At 40.0% G+C, this 24,082-nt stretch overlaps 1 protein-coding gene across 3 annotated transcripts in view; it reads left to right on the top strand.

Moving 5' to 3' along the window:
* Positions 1–24,082, top strand: part of CPM (carboxypeptidase M) — a 134,540-nt gene that overhangs the window by 74,024 nt on the left and 36,434 nt on the right. For 2 of the 3 annotated variants that reach the window (XM_067697284.1, XM_067697286.1), the window contains exons 8-9: positions 9,419–9,567; positions 11,807–12,049. In XM_067697284.1, coding sequence (XP_067553385.1) covers positions 9,419–9,567; positions 11,807–12,049 — 392 coding nt within the window. Of the gene's footprint in view, positions 1–9,418; positions 9,568–11,806; positions 12,050–24,082 lie in introns of those variants that run through there. The other variant, XM_067697285.1, reaches the window with a different exon arrangement.

Below are 24,082 nucleotides of genomic sequence, written 5' to 3'. Positions count from 1 at the left end.
AGGGTGATGGTGGCCTCATAGAATGAGTTGGGAAGTGTTCCTTCCTCTGCAGTTTTTTGGAAGACTTTGAGAAGGATTGGTGTTAGCCCTTGTCTAATTGGATAGAAATCACCTGTGAAGCCATCTGGTCCTGGACTTTGGTTTTTTGGAAGATTTTTAATCACAGTTTCAATTTCATTACTTGAGATTGATCTGTTCATATTTTCTGTTTCTACCCAGTTCAGTCTTAGAAGGTTATACCTTTCTAAAAATTTGTCCATTTGTTCCAGGTTGTCCATTTTATTGGCATAGAGTTGCTTGTAGTAAACTCTTAGGATGCTTTGTATTTCTGCAGTGTCTGTTGTAACTTCTCCTTTTTCATTTCTAATTTTATTGATTTGAGTCCTCTCCCTCTTTTTCTTGATGAGTGTGGATAATGGTTTATCAATTTTGTTTATCTTCTCAAAGAACCAGCTTTTAGTTTTATTGATCTTTGCTATTGTTTTCTTTGTTTCTATGTCAGCTCTGATCTTTATGATTTCTTCTGCTAACTTTGGGTTTTGTTTGTTCTTCTTTCTCTACTTCCTTTAGGTGTAAGGTTGGATTGTTTATTTGAGATTTTTCTTGTAGCTTGAGGTAGGCTTGTATAGCTATAAACTTCCCTCTTAAAACTGCTTTTGCTGCATCCCATAGGTTTTGGATTGTCGTGTTTTCATTGTCATTTGTCTCTAGGTATTTTTTGATTTCTTCTTTGATTTCTTCAGTGATCTCTTGGTTATTTAGTAACGTATTGTTTAGCCTCCATGTGTTGGTGTTTTTTACGTTTTCTTCCGTGTAATTCATTTCTAATCTCATAGTGTTGTGGTCAGAAAAGATGCTAGATATGATTTCAGTTTTCTTAAATTTACTGAAGCTTGATTTGTGACCCAAGATGTGATCTATCCTGGAGAATGTTCCATGCGCACTTGAGAAGAAAGTGAAATCTGGTTTTGGATGAAATGTCCTATAAATATCAATTAAATCTATATGGTCTATTGTGTCATTTAAACCTTGTGTTTCCTTATATATTTTCATTTTGGATGATCTGTCCATTGGTGTAAGTGAGGTGTTAAAGTCCCTCACTATTACTGTGTTACTGTTGATTTCCTCTTTTATAGCTGTTAGCAGTTGCCTTATGTATTGAGGTGCTCCTATGTTGGGTGCATATATATTTATAATTGTTATATTTTTTTCCTGGATTGATCCCTTGATCATTATGTAGTGTCCTTCCTTGTCTCTTGTAACATTCTTTGTTTTAAAGTCTATTTTATCTGATATGAGTATTGCTACTCCAGCTTTCTTTTGATTTCCATTTGCATGGAATGCCTTTTTCTATCCCCTCACTTTCAGTCTGTATGTGTCCCTAGGTCTGAAGTGGGTCTCTTGTAGACAGCATATAGATGGGTCTTGTTTTTGTATCCGTTCAGTAAGCCTGTGTCTTTTGGTTGGAGCACCTAATCCATTTATGTTTAAAGTAATTATTGATACATATGTTCCTATGACCATTTACTTAATTGTTTTGGGTTTGTTTTGTACATTCTTTTCTTCTCTTGTGTTTCCCACTTAGAGAAGTTCCTTTAGCATTTGTTTTAGAGCTGGTTTGGTAGGGTTGAATTCTCTTAGCTTTTGCTTGTCTCTAAAGCTTTTTATTTCTCCATCGAATCTGAATGAGATCCTTGCCAGGTAGAGTAATCTTGATTGTAGGTTCTTCCCTTTCATCACTTTAAGTCTATCATGCCACTCCCTTCTGACTTGTAGAGTTTCTGCTGAGAAATCAGCTGTTAACCTTATGGGAGTTCCCTTCTATGTTATTTGTCATTTTTCCCTTGCTGCTTTCAATAATTTTTGTCTTTAATTTTTGTCAATTTGATTACTATGTGTCTCAGCGTGTTTCTCCTTGGGTTTATCCTGTTTGGGACTCTCTGCACTTCCTGGACTTGGGTGGCTTTTTCCTTTCCCATGTTAGGGAAGTTTTCGACTATAATCTCTTGAAATATTTTCTCTGGTCCTTTCTTTCTTCTCCTTCTGGGACCCCTATAATGTGAATGTTGTTGCGTTTAATGTTGTCCCAGACGTCTCTTAGGCTGTCTTCATTTCTTTTCATCCTTTTTTCTTTATTCTGTTCTGCAGCAGTGACTTCCACCATTCTGTCTTCCAGGTCACTTATCCATTCTCTGCCTCAGTTATTCTACTATTGATTCCTTCTAGTGTAGTTTTCATTTCAGTTATTGTATTGTTCATCTCTGTTCTTTAATTCTTCTAGGTTTTTGTTAAACATTTCTTGCATCTTCTTGATCTTTGCCTCCAGTCTTTTTCCGAGGTCTTGGATCATCTTCACTATCATTATTCTGAATTATTTTTCTGGAAGGTTGCCTATCTCCACTTTATTTAGTTGTTTTTCTGGGGTTTTATCTTTTTCCTTTATGTGGTACATAGCCCTTTGCCTTTTCATCTTGTCTTTCTGTGAATGTGGTTTTTGTTCCACAGGCTGCAGGACTGTAGTTCTTCTTGCTTCTGCTGTCTGCCTTCTGGTGGATGAGGCTATCTAAGAGGCTTGTGCAAGTTTCCTGATGGGCGGGTCTGGTGGTGGGTAAAGCTGACTGTTGCTCTGTTGGGCAGAGCTCAGTAAAACTTTAATCCTCTTGATTGCTGATGGGTGGGGCTGGGTTCCCTCCCTGTTGGTTGTCTGGCCTGAGGCAACCCAACACTGGAGACTACCTGCGCTCTTTGGTGGGGCTAATGGAAGACTCTGGGAGGGCTCACGCCAAGTAGTACTTCCCAGAACTTCTGCTGCCAGTGTCCTTGTCCCCACGGTGAGCCACAGCCACCCCCGTCTCTGCAGGAGACCCTCCAACAGTAGCAGGTAGGTCTGGTTCAGTCTCCCCTGGGGTCACTGCTCCTTCCCCTGGGTCCTGATGTGCACACTACTTTGTGTGTGCCCTCCAAGAGTGGAGTCTCTGTTTTCCCCAGTCCTGTCGAAGTCCTGCAATCAAATCCCGCTAGCCTTCAAAGTCTGATTCTCTAGGAATTCCTCCTCCTGTTGCCGGACCCACAGGTTGGGAAGCCTGACGTGGGGTGCAGAACCTTCACTCCAGTGGGTGGACTTCTATGGTATAAGTGTTCTCCAGTTTGTGAGTCACCCACCCAGCAGTTATGGAATTTGATTTTACTGTGATTGCACCCCTCATACCATCTCATTGTGGCTTCTCCTTTGTCTTTGGATGTGGGGTATCTTTTTTGGTGAGTTCCAGTGTCTTCCTGTCGATGATAGTCCAGCAGCTAGTTGCGATTCTGGTGTTCTCACAAGAGAGTGAGAGCAAGTCCTTCTACTCCATCTTGGTTCAGGCTATATATCCCCCATGTTTTTTAGTTTTATTTTCTTGTAGTTGATTTCTAATCTCATATGTTGTGGTTGGAAAAGATGCTTGATATGATTTCAGTTTTCTCAAATTTACCAATTTATGCTTTGTGGCCCAGCCTGTGATCAATCCTGGAGAATGTTCCTTGTGCACTTGAGAGGAATGTGTATTTTGCTGCTTTTGGATGGAATGCTCTATAAACATCAATTAAGTCCATCTGGTCTAATGTGTCATTTAAGGCCTGTGTTTCCTTATTGATTTTCTGTCTGGATGATCTGTCCATTGATGAAAGTGGGGTGTTGAAGTCCCCTACTATTACTGTGTTACTGTCAATTTCTCCTTCTGTGGCTTTTAGTATTTGCCTTAAATATTGAGGTGCTCCTATGTTGGGTGCATATATATTTACAATTGTCATATCTTCTTCTTGGACTGCTCCCTTGATCATTATGTAGTGTCCTTCTTTGTCTCTTGTAATAGTCTTTATTTTAAAGTCTATTTTGTCTGCTATGAGTATTGCTACTCCAGCTTTCTTTTGATTTCCATTTGCATGGAATGCCTTTTTACATCCCCTCACTTTCAGTCTAAATGTGTCCCTAGATCTGAAGTGCTCTTGTAGACAGCATATATACAGGTTTTTGTATCCATTCAGCTAGTCTATGTCTTTTGGTTGGAGCATTTAATCTGTTTATGTTTAAGGTAATTATTGATATGTATGTTCTTATTGCCATTTTGTTAATTGTTCTGGATTTATAGGTCTTTTTTCTTCCCTTCCTCTTTTGTTCTCTTGTGATTTGATGACTAACTTTAGTGTTGTGTTTGAATCAAATGCCTTTTCCTTTTTTGTGTGTGTCTCTGTTGTACATTTTCAGTTTGTGGTTACCATGAGGTTTTGCTACAGCAGTCTATACATAAACAAGATTGTTTTGTTTGCGGTACGCGGGCCTCTCACTGTTGTGGTCTCTCCCGTTGCAGAGCACAGGCTCCGGATGCGCAGGCTCAGCGGCCATGGCTTACGGGCCCAGGCGCTCCGTGGCATGTGGGATCTTCCCGGACCGGGGCATGAACCTGTGTCCCCTGCATCAGCAGGCAGACTCTCAACCACTGCGCCACCAGGGAAGCCCAAACAAGATTGTTTTAAGTTGCCAGTCTTTTAATTTCAAATGCATTTCCTGTATCCTGCATTTTTGCTCTCTTCTTCTCACAGTTGCTGGGTTTGATACCATATTTGTGTGCCTATGATTCCCTACCTTTACTGTATGTTTGCCTTTACCAGTGAGTTTTTCCATTTGTAATTTTCTTGTTTCTAGTTGTGGCCTTTTCTTTTGCCCATAGAGAAGTTCCTTTAGTATTTGTTGCAAAGCTGGTCTGTTGGTGCTGAATTCTTTTAGCTTTTGCTTGTCTGTAAAGCTTTTGATTTCTCCATTGAATCTGAATGAAAGCCTTGCTGGGTATTCTTGGTTGTAGGTTATTCCCTTTCATCACATTAAATATATCGTGCCACTACCTTCTGGCCTGCAGAGTTTCTGCTGAGAAATCAGCTGCTAACCTTATGGGAATTCCGTTGTATGTTACTTGTTGCTTTTCCCTTGTTGCTTTTAACATTTTTTGTCTTTAATTTTTTGTCAATTTGATTACTATGTGTCTTCGTATGTTCCTCCTTGGGTTTATCCTGCCTGGGACTCTCCGTGCTTCCTGGACTTGGGTGACTGTTTCCTTTCCCATGTTAAGGAATTTTTCAGCTGTTATCTCTTCAGATATTTTCTCAGGTCCTTTATCTCTCTCTTCTCCTTCTAGGACCCCTATAATGAGAATGATCATGCATTTAATGTTGTCCCAGAGGTCTCTTAGTCTGGCCTCATTTCTTTTCTTTTGTTTTTCTTTGTCCCACTGCAGTGAATTCCACCATTCTCTCTTCCAGGTCACTCATCCATTCTTCTACCTGTTACTCTGCTATTGATTCCTTCTAGTGTACTTTTCATTACAGTTATTGTATTGTTCATCTGTTTGTTTGTTCTTTAGTTCTTCTAGGTCTTTGTTAAACATTTCTTGTATCTTCTCGATCTGTGCCTCCATTCTTTTTCTGAGATCTCAGATCATCTTTACTATCATTACTCTGAATTATTTTTCAGGTAGATCGCCTATCTATCTCCCCTTCACTTAGTTGTTGTTCTGGGGTTTTATCTTGTTCCTTCATCTGGAACATATTTCTCTGCCATCTCAATTTGTCTAACTTTCTGTGATTGCAGTTTCCATTCTGCGGGCTGCAGGATTGTATTTCTTCTTACTTCTGCTGTCACCTCCCCCTGGTGGATGAGACTGTTTAAGAGGCTTGTGTAGGCTTCCTGGTGGGAGCGACTGGTTCCTGCCCATGGGTGGGTGGAGCTGAGTCTTGTCCCTCTGGTGGGCAAGGCCATGTCAGGGAGTGTGTTTATCAGGCAGCTGTGTGCTCAGGAAGACATTAAGCAGCCTGTCTGCTGATGGGTGGGGCTGTGTTCCTACCCTGTTGGTTATCTGGCCTGAGGCGTCCCCAGCACTGGAGCCTACAGGCTGTTGGGTGGGGCCAGGACTCAGTGAGAAAACGGCAGCCTCCAAGAGGGCTCATGCCAATGAGTACCGACCAGAACTACCACACTACCACCACCAGTGTCCTTGTCCCTGCAGTGAGCCACAGCTGCCCCCACCCCCTGCTTCTGCAGGAGACCCTCCAATACTAGCAGGTAAGTCTAGCCCAGTCTATTATGAGGTCACCGCTTTTTCCCCGTGGGTCCTGGTGCATACAAGACCCTGTGTGCACCCTCCAAGATAGAGTTTCTGTTTTCCCCAGTCCTGGGGAATCCCTGTGACCAAAACCCACTGGCCTTCAAAGCCAGATTCTCTGGGAGCTCCTCCTCCCATTACCAGACTCCCAGGCTGGGGAGCCTGACACAGGGCTCAAAACTCTCACTCCTGTGGGAGAACTTCTGTTTCCAGTTTTTGGGTCACCTACCTGGCATGTATGGGATTTTATTTTATTGAGATTGCACCCCCTCCTACTGTCTTGTTGTGGCTTCTTCTTTGTCTTTGGATGCAGGGTATCTTTTTTGGTAGGTTTCAGCATTTTTTGGTCAATGGTTGCACAGCAGTTAGTTGTGACTTTGGTGTTTCCATAATAAGTGGTGAGCTCACCTTCTACTCTGCCATCTTGTCTCCTCTCAAGTAACAGTGAATTTAAATGTACAGTTCTGGAGGTTGGAAGTTCAAAACCAGTCTCACTGGGCTAAAGTCCAGGTGTTGGCAGGGCTGGTTCCTTCTGGAGGCTCTCGAAACATCTAGCTTTGAAAATGATGGGGCTCACATCCATGAGACCCACAAGGCTATAGCAAACTGAGAAACAGTTCTTAAAGACTTAACTGGCTACCGCCCAGGACCCAGCACTAAGGCAGCTGACTGAAAAGTGCCCAGTCTTTCTGTGAAAGAGGCGTATCTGCTTGTCTGAAAGTTTCAGTCTGAGGGGCAGTCATCTAATTTAACATACATCTAGGAGCCAACTGAAATACTCTCCAAAGATGGATGCTTGTGGCTGCCATCTTTGCCCTGTCCCTCCACCTCCCTCCAGGATCCTGGAATCTCCTGGAAAAGAGTTTGTGCACTTGTCTGGTGCACTGTTTTTTGCAGTTGCCACCCAGAGGCTACCCCTTGATTTCCTGGGTCTGTTGGCCAGCACGTCTTGTGTTCATAAATCCCACAGAACTGTAACAAACAGAGAAGGAGTTCTTAACCAGCTACACTCAGGGCACAGTGGAGAGGCAGCAGACTGAAAACCCAGTCTTTCTGTGAAAGAGGACTATTAGTTTATCTTCATAGTTGTGGCCTGAGGAGCAGGATTCTAATTAAATACACATCTAGCGGCTGACTACAATCATTCATCAGAGGCCACTGGGCACCATCTTCACTCTCAACCTATGCCGTACCCCAGATCACCAGTGTCTCCAAGAAAGGAGCCTGTGTACCTATCTGTACCCCTTGGCTTTTTTGGCTACTGCCCAGAGAACACATCCCTTGATAGCCTGGCTCTTGGCCAACATGGCTTGTGTTCATGAGTGCAAGAGATGAACAAAGCAAACAAAGAAATGGTTCTTAACTGGCTTTCAGTCACGCCAGGGCTCAGTGCAGAGGGAGTAGACAGAAACACCCATCTCCCAGTCTTCCCCCAGAAGAGGTATATTTGTATACTTTCGAAGCTGTGGGTTTGGCTCCCAATCTGCCTGAACCTTTGTGCTGACTGAGATACTCCCCTTTGGGATACTGACAGGTCTTGGCACACCCTCAACTACTGGAGCCATTAAGACTAAAGTAAGCTGCTTGGATAATCATAAAAGTTTGAGAGAAAACCCAGAGCTGGGGCAGGGTTGAACAGTAAGTTCACCTCTTACACAAAGCCACTCCTTCAAGACTGGAAGAGATGGTTGTTTTATATAATGCATAGAAACCAACACAGAGAGTCAACACAGAGGAATATGTTCCAAATGAAAGAACAAGATAAAACCCCAGAAAAGAGCTTAATGAAATAGAGGTAAGTGATTTACCTGATAAAGAGTTCAAAATAATGGTCATAAAGATACTCACTGAGCTCAGTAGAACTATGCATGAACAAAATGAGAATTTCAACAAAGAGAAAGAAAATATAAGGAAGTACCAAATAAAAGTCATAGAGCTGAAAAATACAGTAGAGGAGTTCAACAGCAGACTAGATGAGGCAGAAGAAAGGATAAGTGAACCTGAAGACAGGACAATGGAATTCATCCAATCAGCAGCAAAAAGAAAAAGAATGAAAAAGTGTGAAGATGGCTTAAAGAACTTATGGGACAACATCAAACAGACAAACATTTGCATTATAGGGGTCCCAGAAGGAGGAGAGAGAGAAAAAGGGATATAAAACTTATTTGAAGAAAAAATGGCTGAAAAGTTCCCTGACCTGGGGAAGGAAGCAGACATCCAGATCCAGGAAGCCTGGAGAGTTCCAAATAAGATGAACCGAAAGAGACCCACATCAAGACACACTGTAATTAAAGTATCAAGAGTTAAAGACAAGTAGAGATATCACCTTACCCCTGTTAGAAAGGCTATTGTCAAAAAAGACAAGAAGCAACAAGTGTTGGCAAGGATGTGGAGAAAAGGGAACCCTTGTGCACTGTTGATGGGAATGTAAATTGGTGCAGCACTATGGAAAACAGTATAGAGATTCTAAGAAAAATCAAAAATAGAACTACCATATGATCCAGTAATTCTACTTCTGGGTATTTATCCAAAAGAAATGAGAAAACTAACTTGAAAAGATATCTGCACCCACCATGTTCACTGCAGCATTATTTATAATAGCTGAAACACAGAAGCAACTTAATTGGATGGATGAATAAAGAAAATGTGGTATATTTATACAATGGAATACTATTCTGCCATAAGAAGAAATCTTGCCATTTGTGACAATATGGACAGACACTGAGGGCATTATACTAAGTGAAATATCAATAAATCAGAGAAAGACAAATAGCTTATGATGTTACTTATATGCAGAATCTTTAAAAAAAAAACCAACTCATGATATAGAGAATAGATTGGTAGTTGCCAGAGGCAGGGGGTGGGGAAAAATAGGTGAAGGCAGTCAAAAAGTACAAACTTCCAGTTATAAAATAAATAAGTCCTGGGGATGTAATGTACAGCATGGTAAATATAGTTAAATACTGTATTGTATATTTGAAATTAGCTAAGAGTAAATCTTAAAAGTTTTCGTCACAAGAAAAAAAATGTGTATGTTAACTGGGCATATTGTGGTGACTATTACACAATACATATATTAAATCATTATGTTGTACACCTGAAACTAATATGTTATATTTTTATTATATCTCAATTTTTTTTAAAGTTTACCATCCCTTCTGAAACACTCAATTAACTCAAAACAGCTAATAAATATTGGGCATATTTTTCTTAAATAATTAGAAGAATTTTTTTTCATATGCCATAAAATGTGGTATTAACATTTAATTCTTTTTGTCTTGCAGGTGTAAAGGGTCAAATTTTTGATCAGAATGGGACTCCATTACCCAATGTAACTGTAGAAGTCCAAGACAGAAAACATGTCTGCCCCTATAGAACCAATAAATTTGGAGAGTATTACCTCCTTCTCTTGCCTGGGGTCTATGTAATAGAGGTAAGTATACAATGCTAATAACTATTGTTATTAAAATATTATAGAACTCACAATACTTACTTACCTAGAAAGGAACTAAAATAAGTCTGGAAAGTCCAAAAGTAGATATATCAGGACAGAATAAAAGGCCAACTTGCATTTAGCAGGGAGTGGGTGAGGTGGCAATAATAGAAGAAACTCAGAAAATCATGTTTTTTCCCCAACTGGCAATTTTTCAAATAGAAGCCAAATCCCATTTCGGGTGGTACCTTTTATGATAAAAAAAATGGAACAAACCTTATTAATAAGAATAAATAAACCATGTGGGGTGGTGGGATGAACTGGGAGATTGGGATTAACATATATACACTACTATGTATAACACAGATAACTAATAAGAACCTACTGTATAGCACAGGGAACTCTACTTAATGCTCTGTGTTGTCCTAAATGGGAAGGAAATCCAAAAAGGAGGGGATATATACATACATAGAGCTGATTCATTTTGCTGTACAGCAGAAACTAACACAACATTGTAAAGCAACTATATTCCAATAAAAATTTAAAAACACAAACAAAAATACAATGTGGCCACAGTTCTTCCAAGCTTCATGGAATACCAGTTTAACATCTGTTCCGTGAACCATAACTTCTACTATTAAAAATTGATTGCGACACAAGTTCCTTAGAATTCACTACAAATAAAATTTGATCCACAAAGTTTACCACTATATTAAGCGATGCAGCCCGCTCATAAGCAAACGATGGTGAGTTTTCCAATCAATGCAAGTAAAATTCCAGATTTTAATTTTAGTTAGATGCATGTTTCTAAGGCTTTTCTTCCTCTAAGGACGCATGGACTAGTTTGAGGCTGAGTGAGTTTATGTGAATGAACTAAATGAATAAGTATCTGATTTATTTGGCCAGATTATGACTCTTCCTCTTTGATGTGACTTTAAGAATGTCAAGATTCATCTAGTTTGCTTAGTGGGTCTAACGCCAGCCATACTAGTCATTCCGTATAGAGCTACTCCTGAGAGAAGGTAGTCATCTGTTCTGTAGTAAAAACTGGCTTTGTAGTTGTTTCATCTTTAGGACATAATAAAGGGCATGGTTTTCAGTTCATAAAACTCTAGGATTAAAAACCCCTGCTCCATAGGTTATCACCAAAGTACTCAGCACTTTGAGTGAGGGGCTCATGATTTTCTTGAGTATCTTTCCTCCTACCGAGGACATGAATAGAGCTGGAAAGACCTCAACTCACTATGAATCTTTGCCTAAAAAGACCCTTTATTTTCCTGTTATTTACTGTGACATTTTCATTCTGTGAAAAAAAAGGGTTTTCCTTATAGTGAATCTATCAACAAACTGTTTTTATGCAATCCCATAAATAAGCCACATCTTGGATATATGTATAACAGATTCACTTTGCTATACACCTGAAACTAACAATTTGTAAATTAACTATACTCCAATAAAAAATTTTAAAAATAAGCCACATATTTATAGAATAAAGTTATGCACAAGTTGGCTTTAGTTACTAGCTCTAGGACAAAAACAGAAGGTAAGAAAGACTCTGGAAGCTGAAATGAATGGCTAAGATACATGCCAATTAGTGGTTACGTAAATGTTATTCTTTTCCCTCTCTACCATATATAATAAAAGCATTTCTCAGTAGCAATAGTCTATAGTTAGTTTAGTATTTGTCATTATTTTCCTGATCATTTCCTCCACCAAAAAGATAAATCTAGCTGAAGATTCAGACTCATGGACAAAACCAGGTAAAATCAAAGCTTTTTAAAGAAGCAATAACTTATATATACACTTAGATCAGCTGCAAGGAAAATGGAATAAATTGAGAAAAAAATTCCACTTATAAATAATCTTGACACAGAATCAGGATATTAAGTACAGACTTGAGACAAAGAGAAACAGTCAGCTCTTTACCTTTGCGCTCCATGAAAACGATGGGGACAGAAATCAGTCTATTGCTTCTGACTTACATCTTCAGATAAAGGAACTGTCTTTATTTCACTTTGTAATTCTCAGCAACAGCATTAACAACTGCGGTCCATATCAGTAGGCACTTGGTAACTCATTCACCGAGCAGGACTGAAGCTGTTTCTAGCCTGGGGAGACCTGGCAGGTTGTTACATGTGTTTCATAAAGGCTGCATTTTAGTGGTGGATATCAGTGTTTTTCACTGTTGGCACCACAAAACATCTGAAATCACTCAGATAACTTTCTTGTTTCCTCTCAGGTTACGGTCCCTGGACACAATCCACATCTCACAGAAGTGACTATTCCCCCAAAATCCCAGAACTTCAGTGCTCTTAAAAAGGATATTTTACTTCCATTCACAGGGCAATTGGATCATATCCCAGAATCAGATCCTTTATGTCCTATAATTCCTCTTTACAGAGATTTGCAAGGCCACTCAGCTGCAACAAAGCCCAGTCTGTTCTTGTTTTTAGTGACTCTTTTTCACATATTGTTCAAATAAAGCAGAATGTGAAACTCAACCCCCATCACCACCTGGAATCAGGGCTTACTCACGCCAGGTTACTGCAACTCTAACTCCCTCTGTGGGACCTTGACTGGATAAACTCCACGGTCCTTCCCTAAGAAGAGAAATGTTTGTTTCCAAATCCTGCAACAAGTAATGAAAGGAATGATTTAGTCTTAATGATGGAAGACACCTACCCATCAAGTACTGCTCACTTACACTTAATCTTGAAGTAGTCTTAGAAATTTTTAAGAAGTTAAACTTGAGAAGCATGAAAGAAGTTCCTGCAAGAAAAAAAGGAGGTAATTTTGTATACAGAGAGCCATTTGAATATAAGCAATGAAGATGAACATTTATTGATCACCTACTATATACAAGACCTTGCCATGTGTACTATATGTGAAGAGATAGTGCCATATATAATTCTCAGTGTAGGGAAAAATGATGATAGGACTGGGAATATTAAGTTTTGCCAACATTCTAAGGAAATATGAGAGAAAACAGGCAACCACGTCTCAGTGGCCCAAGAAAATATGGGCCTGATGGGATGACAAATTTGTCTACTGAGCCCCAAAATAATAGGTCAATTAAGGTAAGGGTCCCTGCCTTTCTGCAACCAGATGCCACAGTCTTCTCTTATGCTGATGACCCCCAAATGCCTGAGCTTCACACTCAGGTCTGACTGCCCACTGGACACATCTACCTGGATGTGACCCATAGATACCTCAAACTCATCATGTTGAAAAATTGAACATACTTCTCTCCCCAGAGCTGCTCTTCCTCCTGCCTTCTGTCTCAGTTACTGATAGCACCAAACTAGAAACCTGGGAGTCACCCTTGATACCTCCTCCTCCTCCATCCCATCTATCCAGTCAGTCACTAAAGATTGATGTTATTTGTATGTGTTGATTGAGTCTACCCTCTCTTCATGGCTACTAACACCACCAGGTTTAGGCCATCATAGCTCACCTGTACCACGGCAACAGCTCTACTGGTCTCTTGCTTCCAGCTTTCTCCTCTTCAAATCCAACCTCCACACAGCACTGGGGAAAGGGGTCTATTTGAAACAAAAATCAGCAATCAACTGCTTGTAGTTCCTACACACATAACACACTGTGTGTCCCCTGTGTCTGCAATGACATTCTGACCCACTACATTTTCTTTCCCACTCCTCCTTTAAAACCCAGTTCAGGTTGTTTAATGGGTAGAGTTTCTGTTTGTCATGATGAGAAAGTTCTGGAAATAGATAGTGATAATGGTTGTACAACATTGTGAAGTATTTAATGCCACTGAATTGTATACTCAAAACTGGTTAAAATTGTAAATTTTATGTTATGTATATTATACCACAATAAAAAAGGATAGTGACTATTAAATATTAAAATAATGCTTCATTAGGTGCTTCATAATAATGTACTCTAGAAAGTGAAGGCTCCAAGGCATACATGCTGTGTAAATTACATATCTTACTTAGGTGAAACTCCAACAGAAACAAAGACTAGTCTGTTAAACAAGTAAAATATAAAGAAAGATCAATGATGATTCCCTTAAAAAAAACAACAACAACAACAGTTCAGGTATCAACTCCTCTGGGAAACCTTTGCTGACCATTGTCCCATTCCACTCAGTTTCACCCCCTCCCAGCCCCTTTGCTCCACAAATTAAACAGGTTACCTCTGTTGTGGGATTTATAACACTGCATTATGCTCTTCTATTTCCATGAGTGATTTTCTCTGGCAGAGTGAGAGGTCTCTGAGACCAGGGTCTATTTAATTTGTTTGAAAAACTTATTCTAAACCCTATCACATGGTGAGACCTGAATGAATGAACCAAGTGCTGAAGCAAACTGCTGCTCTTAAAACATTATATGCAAGAATTAGGGGAGGTGGGGGTATCAAACAGCAGACCAGCAACTCTGGTGAGCAGGTTTCTGAGTGCTGTGTATCGCTCATGAAAGTGAGTTGCCTTGGCTCTTATTTTAAATTGAAAGTCCCATAGGGTCTGGAAACAGAAACTGTACTGGGCTTGGTACCTGCTTGAGCCCCACAAATGAAAGGGAGATACATGGGCATTTAGCAGCTATTCCTATGCCAGTTTATTCTACATGCACAAAATCATACATGTTAATATCAGCAATATTTGTAGACCTCTTTTAAATCTGGTAATAACCTAAATATCTTGATCATTTTTATTTAAATAAGTGATAATTTATTATATACTTGAAAGTATATATTAATATTGCAGAAAATGAGTTTGGTAATATTACAGATAAAAGTATACAAAACTCAACTTGATTTACTATCAAGTCCTGAACAATTTTCAGTCAGGCATTCTGAGTTCTAACTTTTCCTTTTCTAAGATAGCAATTCTGAAGGGACATGAACCTTAATGTAAATTTCTGAAAGAAATAATGCTGTTAAAATCAGAAATTTTATCAGAATCAAACTTAAAACCATTTAGAGACAAGCAAAACAATTTAGAAAATTTCCAAACCAAATATAAACCAAACCTGAATTTAGTTCAGAGCAGGTTTGAGGTATATTTTGCAGCGACAGCTCTGTGCTTGAAAGTGAAGTTTGCTGCAAGGATTTAGTATGGTAGAATCCCAGCTACACCCTTCACTCATCAAGTGACGTGTTCAAGAGAAAAAACGACCATGGAATTCTGACTACAGTGAGACCAGATCCCCAACACCTTTCCTACTGTTCTCCACCCTCTTAGGCTGTTGATTATGCTCCCCGGGTTCTAAGTTCAGGTGTAATTCCTTTTATAGAGAAACCAACATAGTAAAAGATTTTCAAGATAGGCGAAAAGAAGATAGCATGTATAACAGAATGATAATTAGGAGGCAGGAGCCCTGTGATTCAACCCACCACAGTTCAGTTTCCTTACCTGTAAAATGAAGGTCTCTGCTTGACTGTGATTCTATGATTATCAGTAGCAGCGGTGTAAGATGCCACACTCTGGTGCCAGTTTTGGGTACCTGCCCAGGTGGAGGAAGGATAATTAACACTCAAGAGGCATAAATATTTTGAAGGCAGTATAGCTTATTAGAGACCAATAAACAGAATTGGTCTGAAAGCTGAAACAGTGGCTAGCTAGAATGACCATTTAATAATATTTAAGGAAATGTTCATGAAATAACACAGCTTTTACCCACGTACCTCCTCAAATTATAATAAATGTTAACAGGAATGAATTTAAATGGTGGGGAGTATTTTAGAGAAATGTTAAGTCTCTGCAGGTACTATCAGTGTTGACTTTGGTGCTTAATTTATCACAGACTTGAGCTGTTGGATGTATCAGAAATGTTAAAAAGCCTCTTCTCAATATTTCTGAAAGTCTAAGAAATCAACATTTTTGTTCTAGAAGCAAATTTCCATTTGTAATATTTCTTAAAATGGTATGAGAGGTTAGCTCTACCTTTAGAAAGTAAAAATATCTGTCACTGGATTAAAAATATCTTTTCCTAGGGAATCTAGAAAAATGAGCATAGCATATTGTCTCACTGTGACAGGGGAAGTTGCTTATTGAGAAATTTGGTTCTTATTCTACACGGTGACAATACAGTTGATGCCTATGTCATGACAGATTTAGATTGGCGGGAAGGGGAGAAAATTATGATGGTTAAAGTGAAAAAAAGTTCACAGCACCTAACGTAGACATTTGGGGAAACAGTCTAACTTCATTACAGACTTTACATTGTATCACTGATAAGCAGATATTGTACTGTATTGCTCACAAACCATTTTATCATACTTCAGCATATGAACTACTCCATAGCCTTTTATAAATGTTGCATAAGCTGATTTTATAAGTTTTCTCAGTGACTTTCTTTTGTACTATAATTAAAAACTTAAAATGCACAAATTGTCTAAGACTAAAAAGTGTTATGGGGCAGGGGCCAAGACTACCTCTGAATTCAGTAAAATCAGAATATTTCTGATTCTCAATAAAGAATTAATATTTCTGTAAACAACAAATGCTGTTTCTTTCCATTACATTACTTTGAAAACAAATACTTACACCAGTGTACAAAGTCCACATACCAGAGAGAACTGATTGATTGCCATCAAATAAAGACCAAATCTAATGACCTTTTATGAGGCAATAATATTGCAATAATTCTTCAAAGCCCAGAGAGTCCTTCCAGAAGTTTATATGATATATACCTATCCAAATTACTTTGTGCCATGGGGGAGATAATGGATGAAAAGTGTGCCTACTGGCACAAAACCCAAAAAACAAACACACAAAAAATCACACAAAAAACACATACCACAAACACACACACACACACAAAATCTTTGGAAAATTCCCAGCGCACACTGTAAAGGGTCTGAGAAATCAAGCAGGAAAGAAATGGATTCCCCAAACAGACTCAGCCATGGAACCATTTTCTTAAATAATTTAGCCTAGTACCATCTCTTTGAACTTATATATCTAGAAATTTTGGGAAATGCTGGTATATAGGGAGGGGTCTTTTGTCTTGAATAATATTTTATAGATTTCAAAGTGCTTTTGAAACACAGAATAATAAAAAATTTGCCTCTTCTAGGAACTGGATAACTAACAGCCCTAACCCTCATCCTTCATCGATGCAACCTCTTAACATCGAATTTCTAGTCATAGGACAGAGAGGTTGGGCTTAAGTGTATGTCTGCCCCCTGAAACATGCTAAACAAATAATAGTTTAAATAAGACAAGACTGAGTAGGAACTAATTTACAGGTACCAATTTCTAAAAAGTGATAAATATCTCAATTTTGAAGATGAATTGGGGCCAGTTTTTCTATTTTCAAAAGAGAATTCATTATATAGGACCGCCTTTAGCAGGAGTTTCCTGGTATATCTTAGCTAGACTTTGATACTTTTTTAAAAAAATTTTTTGGCCGTACCACACGGCATATGGGATCTTAGTTCCCCAGCCAGGGATCGAATTCACACCCCCTGCAGTGGAAGTGCGGAGTCTTAACCACTGGACCGCCAGGGAAGTCCCTAGACATTGATCCTTAAATTTGCAGCTCCTTTGCAGCGTTTATTACTCCCTACGCCGCCGTCCAAAGCAAAATACAAATGAACTAAATTTTAAACTATTAGACGTAGAGGGGAAAAAAGTAAAAGAAGATAAACTGTAAAAAGGATTAGTCAGCTTTTTGGTTGGTAGTATGTTTTCGTTTTTTCCTACTTCATTTTTGAAATTTTCTACTAACTACTTTTAGAATGAAAGAAAAGCAACTGATTTAAAAAATGAAACCTCAGGGCTTCCCTGGTGGTGCAATGGTTGAGAGTCCGCCTGCCGATGCTGGGGACCGCTGAGCTTGCGCGACCGGAGCCTGTGCTCCGCAACCGCAGAGGCCGCAACAGTGAGAGGCCAGCGTACCGCAAAAAAAAAAAAAAAAGAAACCTCAAATTTCAGAAGCGCCAGCGTACACAATTGCTACACCTTCTTACATATTCATTGAAATTTCCAGATCTTGAAATAATAGTTTATTAACTTAGCTCAGTTAATTAAACTTTTCCCTAATTGATCAAGAACATGTTCTTCAACACTAACATATAGTATTTTTACACAGTGTTTGTCTCATGAAGCCCTGAAGGGTGAATAGTGAAAGATTTCAGGACCAAAATGTGTAACAACTCCCATTATTTCTTTACTTTCTAGCCCAGCAATCTGTCTTCCAGGAGTATTCTGTACTTACTGTTAGGAATCTACCTACCAGTAGTTAGGAGCTGACGGTTGCCTTCCGAGAACTCCCAATGCGGTGCTTCCACCTGGTGGTTAAAGTGCTTAACTACAGAGGCCTGGTCTCACATGCCTCTTAAAAAAGAAAAATGAACGATTGTGAGAAAAGGTGAAAAAAAGTATTTTTTTTAAATACAGAGGGCTGTTCTGTTTTTAAGAAAAGCTTTCCCAATTCTATTACAAGTCTGATACCATATCAACTTTTAAAGACCACTGTTTCCTTAAAATGTTTCTCTTTTGCCATTTAAGTAATTTATTGCATGGACAATATTTTTTCAGGATGATTCTTACAAGTGTCTTGTCCTCTTGTAAATTAGAGAAAACTGCACAGCTGATTTCCTTGCCAAGCAACATCCTTTACTGAATGCCTACTGTGCACACAATGCATTAGATGAGGCACCTGGGGGAACAAGGCAACACAAAAGGAGGTTACAATCTGCTATTGAAAGATACAAAGCAGCAAGGCAGTGAATTTAAGTGTGAACAGAGTACCAAGCAACGTGGGAAAAAAAAGGGCGGGGTGAATTCAAGTCTAGCTCACTGGGTTTATGGTCATGAATGGATGCAAGAAGGATATTAAACGACTTCTGGTCCTTCCCACCCACCAGACTCCATCCCAGGCTCTATGCATTTATTGTCTCTAATTCTAAGTCCACTAAGCAGGTAAGTACCAGATCTGCTATTTTGAATTTAGCCTGTCCCGGTCCACTAGGATGAAAATTAAAAGTCTTGAGAGACTCAGGAGGCCTATGACCTTTGTTGCAGCAAGAAAGATGAGAGAAGAGAGTGGTGAAAAGAAAGCACCTGTTCCACAGACAGCTGTAAAAGTAAAATGATCAGGCAAACATCTGAGATAATGTCCAACAAGCAGTGAAATTATTGGGGTTTTTTAATATTTAAATCAGGGAAGCAACATGAAGATATCTGTAAATTATCTATAAATGAATCAAAAAAAAAAAAAAGGTGAAGTCAATTTAGGCAGATGTTACTGTGATCTTGGAAGAAGGCCTAATACAGGGTATTGCCTGGAAAGGTGTGGACCAAAAATAAGCACATAAAAATACTAAAACTTAACTGAGAAATAAATGAAATTCACCTAACATGACAGTAAAAAAAATGTTTTGAAAAAGTTGAAATTTTGAATATGAAAGATATTTTGTTACGCTGACTTCAAGTTGTTGGGTGAACATATAAATAGTTGTATTCTGAAGGCAGATCTATAGGACTGAAAGGATGAGAGGGCAATGTTGGGAATTCCCTGGTAGTCCAGTGGTTAGGACTCAATGCTTTCACTGCCATGGGCCCGGGTTTCATCCCTGGTCAGGGAACTAAGATCCCGCAAACCGCGGCAAAAAAAAAGAGAGAGGCAATGTCTATCAATTTTTTAAAATAGGAATTTTTAAAGGAGAGTTTTAGAAGAGTGATAAGAATTCAAGTATGTTTTAGGATCACCACCCTCCTAAAAACAATCAATTATGGTTCTCTTATCCAAAATAATAATATTCTAACAATATTTTAATATATAATTTCAAATACATTACCTGCTAGTAAATTACTAAACACACGTGGAGTCTCCCAACTGCTTGTCACTTCACAATGCCCTTGTTCTATTTTCTGTTGCTCTTTGCTAGTTCCTGTTAACAGTTCATTTTACAATTTGTTATTATAATTAAACACTTCTGAGCACCTTCTAAATGTGCTGGTGCTTTCAGATAATTATCTTTTTAAAGCAGTATTTGTAAATGTCAAAAATTCCCTATCATATCTAATTGAAAGCTGGCTGCATGATAGACAATATGGCTACAAACTTTTACAACTGGTACTTTTTAAAGAAATAATTATTAAGAAATAATTTTTTATAAATACTAAATCAAAACCCAATTCAGAATCCACATAACCAGAAAATGCAACTACCAACTTTTCACAATACAATGAATGACTAGTTGCAGTTATTGTCATCAGCCTACAGACCTAAACACTAATCAGTACCTTTAAAACATTTATTAAAATTAAAAATCTAAATTATGCCAACAACTAACCCTGGTTTAGCTTTGGGACCCACAATCTCCTGCTTTTAAAGCCGGCTTCAAGACTTAAGTCCCAGTGCTTTGATTCATTCAATAAACTTATTGAGCACCTACCTGTATGTGTATCACAATCAAGAAGATGTTCTTGGCTTCATGGAATTTAGTTTCATAGATGACACAGAGGAGTTACAGGCAATTACGATAGGGGTTTTCATGCTGACAAGTGACAGGGTAGCTAACCCTAGTCCCATCCATGCACTAGCTACATCCCTTCCAGACCGTTCAGAACTATCACGTGTTGAGAAACCACTTAAGCCAGGCTGCCATATGGTAACACAAGTGAACAGGATAGGGAGACAACAGCATTTCGTGGCCCTACTAAATTGTAACATCATTCTCCCATGTTGGTCTTATTCGATGCCTTAGAGGCTCCCAACTGCCCATATATGTGTACTTCCAAAGTGGGCAGGCATGGTCCTTCCAAAACAAAAGAAGCATATTCAGACTACTGCCTTTGATTATCCAAATAGATGATATTCAAATATAATTTTTATTTTAAAAAAACTAATTATAATGGGGGAGAAATGTGGCCAAGATGGCAGAAAAGGGAAAACCCTGAGCACACCTCCTCCCATGGGCACACCAAAATTACAATAGGGAAACTATTGATGAGAAAAACTGGAAGACGAGCAGAAAAGATCTTCAACCAAAGATATAAAGAAGGAACCACAATGAGCAGGGTAAGAGGGGTGGTGACGTAGTAGTCAAGATCCATACCGCGGGTGTGTCACCCACCAAGGAGCGAGTGGTCAGCTCCACATTGGGCTCCCCAGCCCGGGGAGTCCTGCACCAAGAGGATGAGCCCCTAGAATGTCTGACTTTAAAGGCCAGCAGGGCTTACTTTTGGGAGAGCCAGAGGACTGTGGGAAATAGAGACACCACTCTTAAAGGTGCACACAAACTCTCACATCCTCCAGGACCCAGAGTATAAGCAGTAATTTGAAAGGAGCATCAGTCTCACCATCTGATCTTGGAGTCTCCTGGAGAGGTAGGAGGCAACTGCAGCTCACCCTGGGGACATAGACACTGGCAGCAACCATCTTTGGGAGTTTGCTCTACCAAATGAACACTGCTGGCAAGTGCCATTTTGGAGTCCTTGCTCTAGCTTATTAGCCTTGGGATCCAGCCCCTCCCACCAGCCCGTGGTTATCAGTACTGGGATGCCTCAGCCCAAGCAACCAACCAGGTGGAGAGACAGCCCCACCCACCACAAGGCCTGCCGCCTTAAGATCCCCTGAGCCCACAGTCAACCCAGGACCTGGCTCTGTCTACCAGAGGCCTCAGACCCTGACCCTGCCTACCAATGGGCTGGCACTAGCCACAGGACCAGGCTCACCCACCAGTGGGTAGACACCAGTCCCGGGATCCCATGGGCACCAGCCCTACCCACCACCAGGCCAAAACACCAACTCCAGGACCCCCAGGACACTGCAGCTAAAGACCCCAGGACCTGGATCTGCCAACCAGTGAGCCAGCACTAGCCCCAGGACACCCTGGGCCTTGGCCCTGCCCACCATCAGGTGGACACCAGCCCCAGGACCACTTCAGCCCTGCAGCCTACAGTATCAGGACCCAGCCCATCCACCAGTAGGCCTACACCAGTCACAAGACCCTTTGGGCCCTGGTCCTGCCCAACAGCAGGCCAAAATCAGCTCTGGGACACCTTGGGACCCTCAGTCAGCTGGTCCAGGATCCAGCCCCACCTACCAGCAGGACACCAGCTCTAGGACCCTTAGGGCCCTGCAGCCAGAGACCTGGGAATGCAGTTCTGCCCACCAGTGAGCTAGCACTAGCTCCAGCACTGTCTACCCGCAGGCCAACACCAGCCCCAGGAACCCGCAGGCCCCAATCCCACCCACCAGCAGGCAGACACCAGCTCCAAGACCCTTTGGACCCATTAGCCAGCTGCCCCAGGCTCCAGCCCCATTCACCAGTGGGCCAACACCGGCTTTGGGACACCTCAGACCCAGCAGCCAGCTGTGTCAGGAACTGGCCCCACCCACCAGCAAGCCAACATTAGATCCAGGACACACTCCCCCACCTCCATCCCCATAACCATCCACTCTAGTACCTGGCTCCACTCACTAGTGGATTAGCTGGAGCCCAGGATCCCCCAGGGCCCCATAGCCAGCAGCCTTGTAATCCAGCCCTACCCACCAGCAGATGGCAGCCTCTGCACAAGGCAGGGCTTGGAAACCAACCAGAACAGGGCCAGCCACACCCACCAAGATGGCCCATAGTAATCAGCCCACCACAACAGAAGGGTTCAAGCAGCCCAAATAGGGGGCACCCTTAGAGCATACAGCCCTAGTCACCAGGTAATGATCATAATGATGTTCAGAACTTTAGATAAAGTTCTATGGCTGAACAGAGCAAAAAGTTATACAGTTTTAACGAAGTTAGAAAATATAAAGAAGAGCCAAACAGAGATGAAGAATACAATAACTGAAATGAAAAATACACTAGAAAGAATCAACAGTAGATTAGATGGTACAGAGGAATGGATCCACAAGCTAGTAGACAGAGTAGTGGGAATCACTGGAGCTGAACAGAAAAAGCAAACAGACAAGCAAACAAATAAAAAGAAATTAGGACAATCCCAATGTTCATAGCAGCATTATTTACAATAGCCAAGATATGGAAGCAACCTAAGTGTCCATCAACAGACAAATGGATAAATAAGATGTGGTATATATACAATGGAATACTACTCAGCCACAAAAGAGAATGGAATTTTGCCATTTGAAACATGGATGGACTTGAAGGGTGTTATGTTTAGTGAAATAAGTCAGAGAAAGCCAAATAATGTATGATATCACTTATGTGTATAATCTGAAAAATAAAACAAACTTGTGAATGTAACAAAAAGAAACAGACTTACAAATAGAAACAAGCTAGTGTTTACCAATGGGGAGAGGGGAGAAGGAAGAGGGGAGGGGCAAGATAGGGGTAGAAGATTAACAGGTACAAACTACTATGTATAAAATAAATAAGCTACAAGGATATATTGTGCAGCACAGGGAATATAGCTAATATTTTGTAATTACAAATGGGGTATAATCTTTGAAAATTGTGAATCACTGTTTTATACCTGAAATTTATATTGTACATCAACTATACTTCAATTAAAAAAAAAAGAAAATGAGGAGTTTAAGAGACCTGAGGGACATCTAGTGTACCAACATTCACATTATAGGAGTCTCAGAAGGAGAAGAGAGAAAGGGGCAGAGAATATATATGAGGACATAATAGCTAAAATCTTCCCTAACCTGGGAAAGAAAACAGACATCCAGGTCCAGGAAGCCCAGAGAGTCCCATACAGGATCAACCCAGAGGACCACACCAAGACAAAAACTGAATGGCAGGACTTCCCTGGTGGTCCAGTAGGTAAGACTGCACACTCCCAGTGCAGGAGGCCCGGGTTCAATCCCTGTTCGGGGAACCAGATCCCACATGCATGCCACAACTAAGAATCTGCATGCCACAATTGAAAGTCTACATGCTGCAACTAAGAAGTCCACATGGAACAGCTAAAAAAAATAATAATAGTAAGATCCCACATGCCACAACTAAGAGTGCAGCCAAAATAAATGAATAAATGATAAATATTTTAAAAAATTAAATGGCAAAAATTAAAGAGAGAATATTAAAGGCAGCAAAGGAAAAGCAACTACTTATGTACAAGGGAACTCCCATAAGGCTATAAGCTGACTTTTCAGTAGAAACTCTGCAGGTCAGAAGGGAGTGGCACAATATACTTAAAGTGATGAAAGGGAAAAACCTACAACAAAAAATACTCTACCAGGCAAGGCTTTCACTTGAGGGTGAGATCAAAAATTTTACAGACAAGCAAAAGCTAAAAGAGTTCAGCACCAGCAAACCAGCTTTACAAGAAATGTTAAAGGGACTTCCTAAGTGGAAAAAAGAAAAAAAAAAATGCCACAACTAGAAAAATGGAAACTACAAAAGGAAAAATCTCATTGGTAAAGACAAATATACAGTAAAGGTAGTCAGTCAACTATGTACAAAGCTAGTAAGAAGGTTAAAAGACAAAAGTAGTAAAACTGTCTATAACCACAATAAGTAGTGAGGGGATACACACACAAAAAAGATGCAAAATGTGATGTCAAAAACAGTTAACATGGGGGGATGATTAGTAAAAATGCAGGATTGTTGAAATGCATTTGAACTTAAGAGA

The sequence above is a fragment of the Pseudorca crassidens genome, chromosome 11, assembly GCF_039906515.1.
Source record: "Pseudorca crassidens isolate mPseCra1 chromosome 11, mPseCra1.hap1, whole genome shotgun sequence".
In the NCBI taxonomy this organism is placed as follows: domain Eukaryota; kingdom Metazoa; phylum Chordata; class Mammalia; order Artiodactyla; family Delphinidae; genus Pseudorca; species Pseudorca crassidens.
This window is presented reverse-complemented; position numbering and strand designations above follow the sequence as displayed.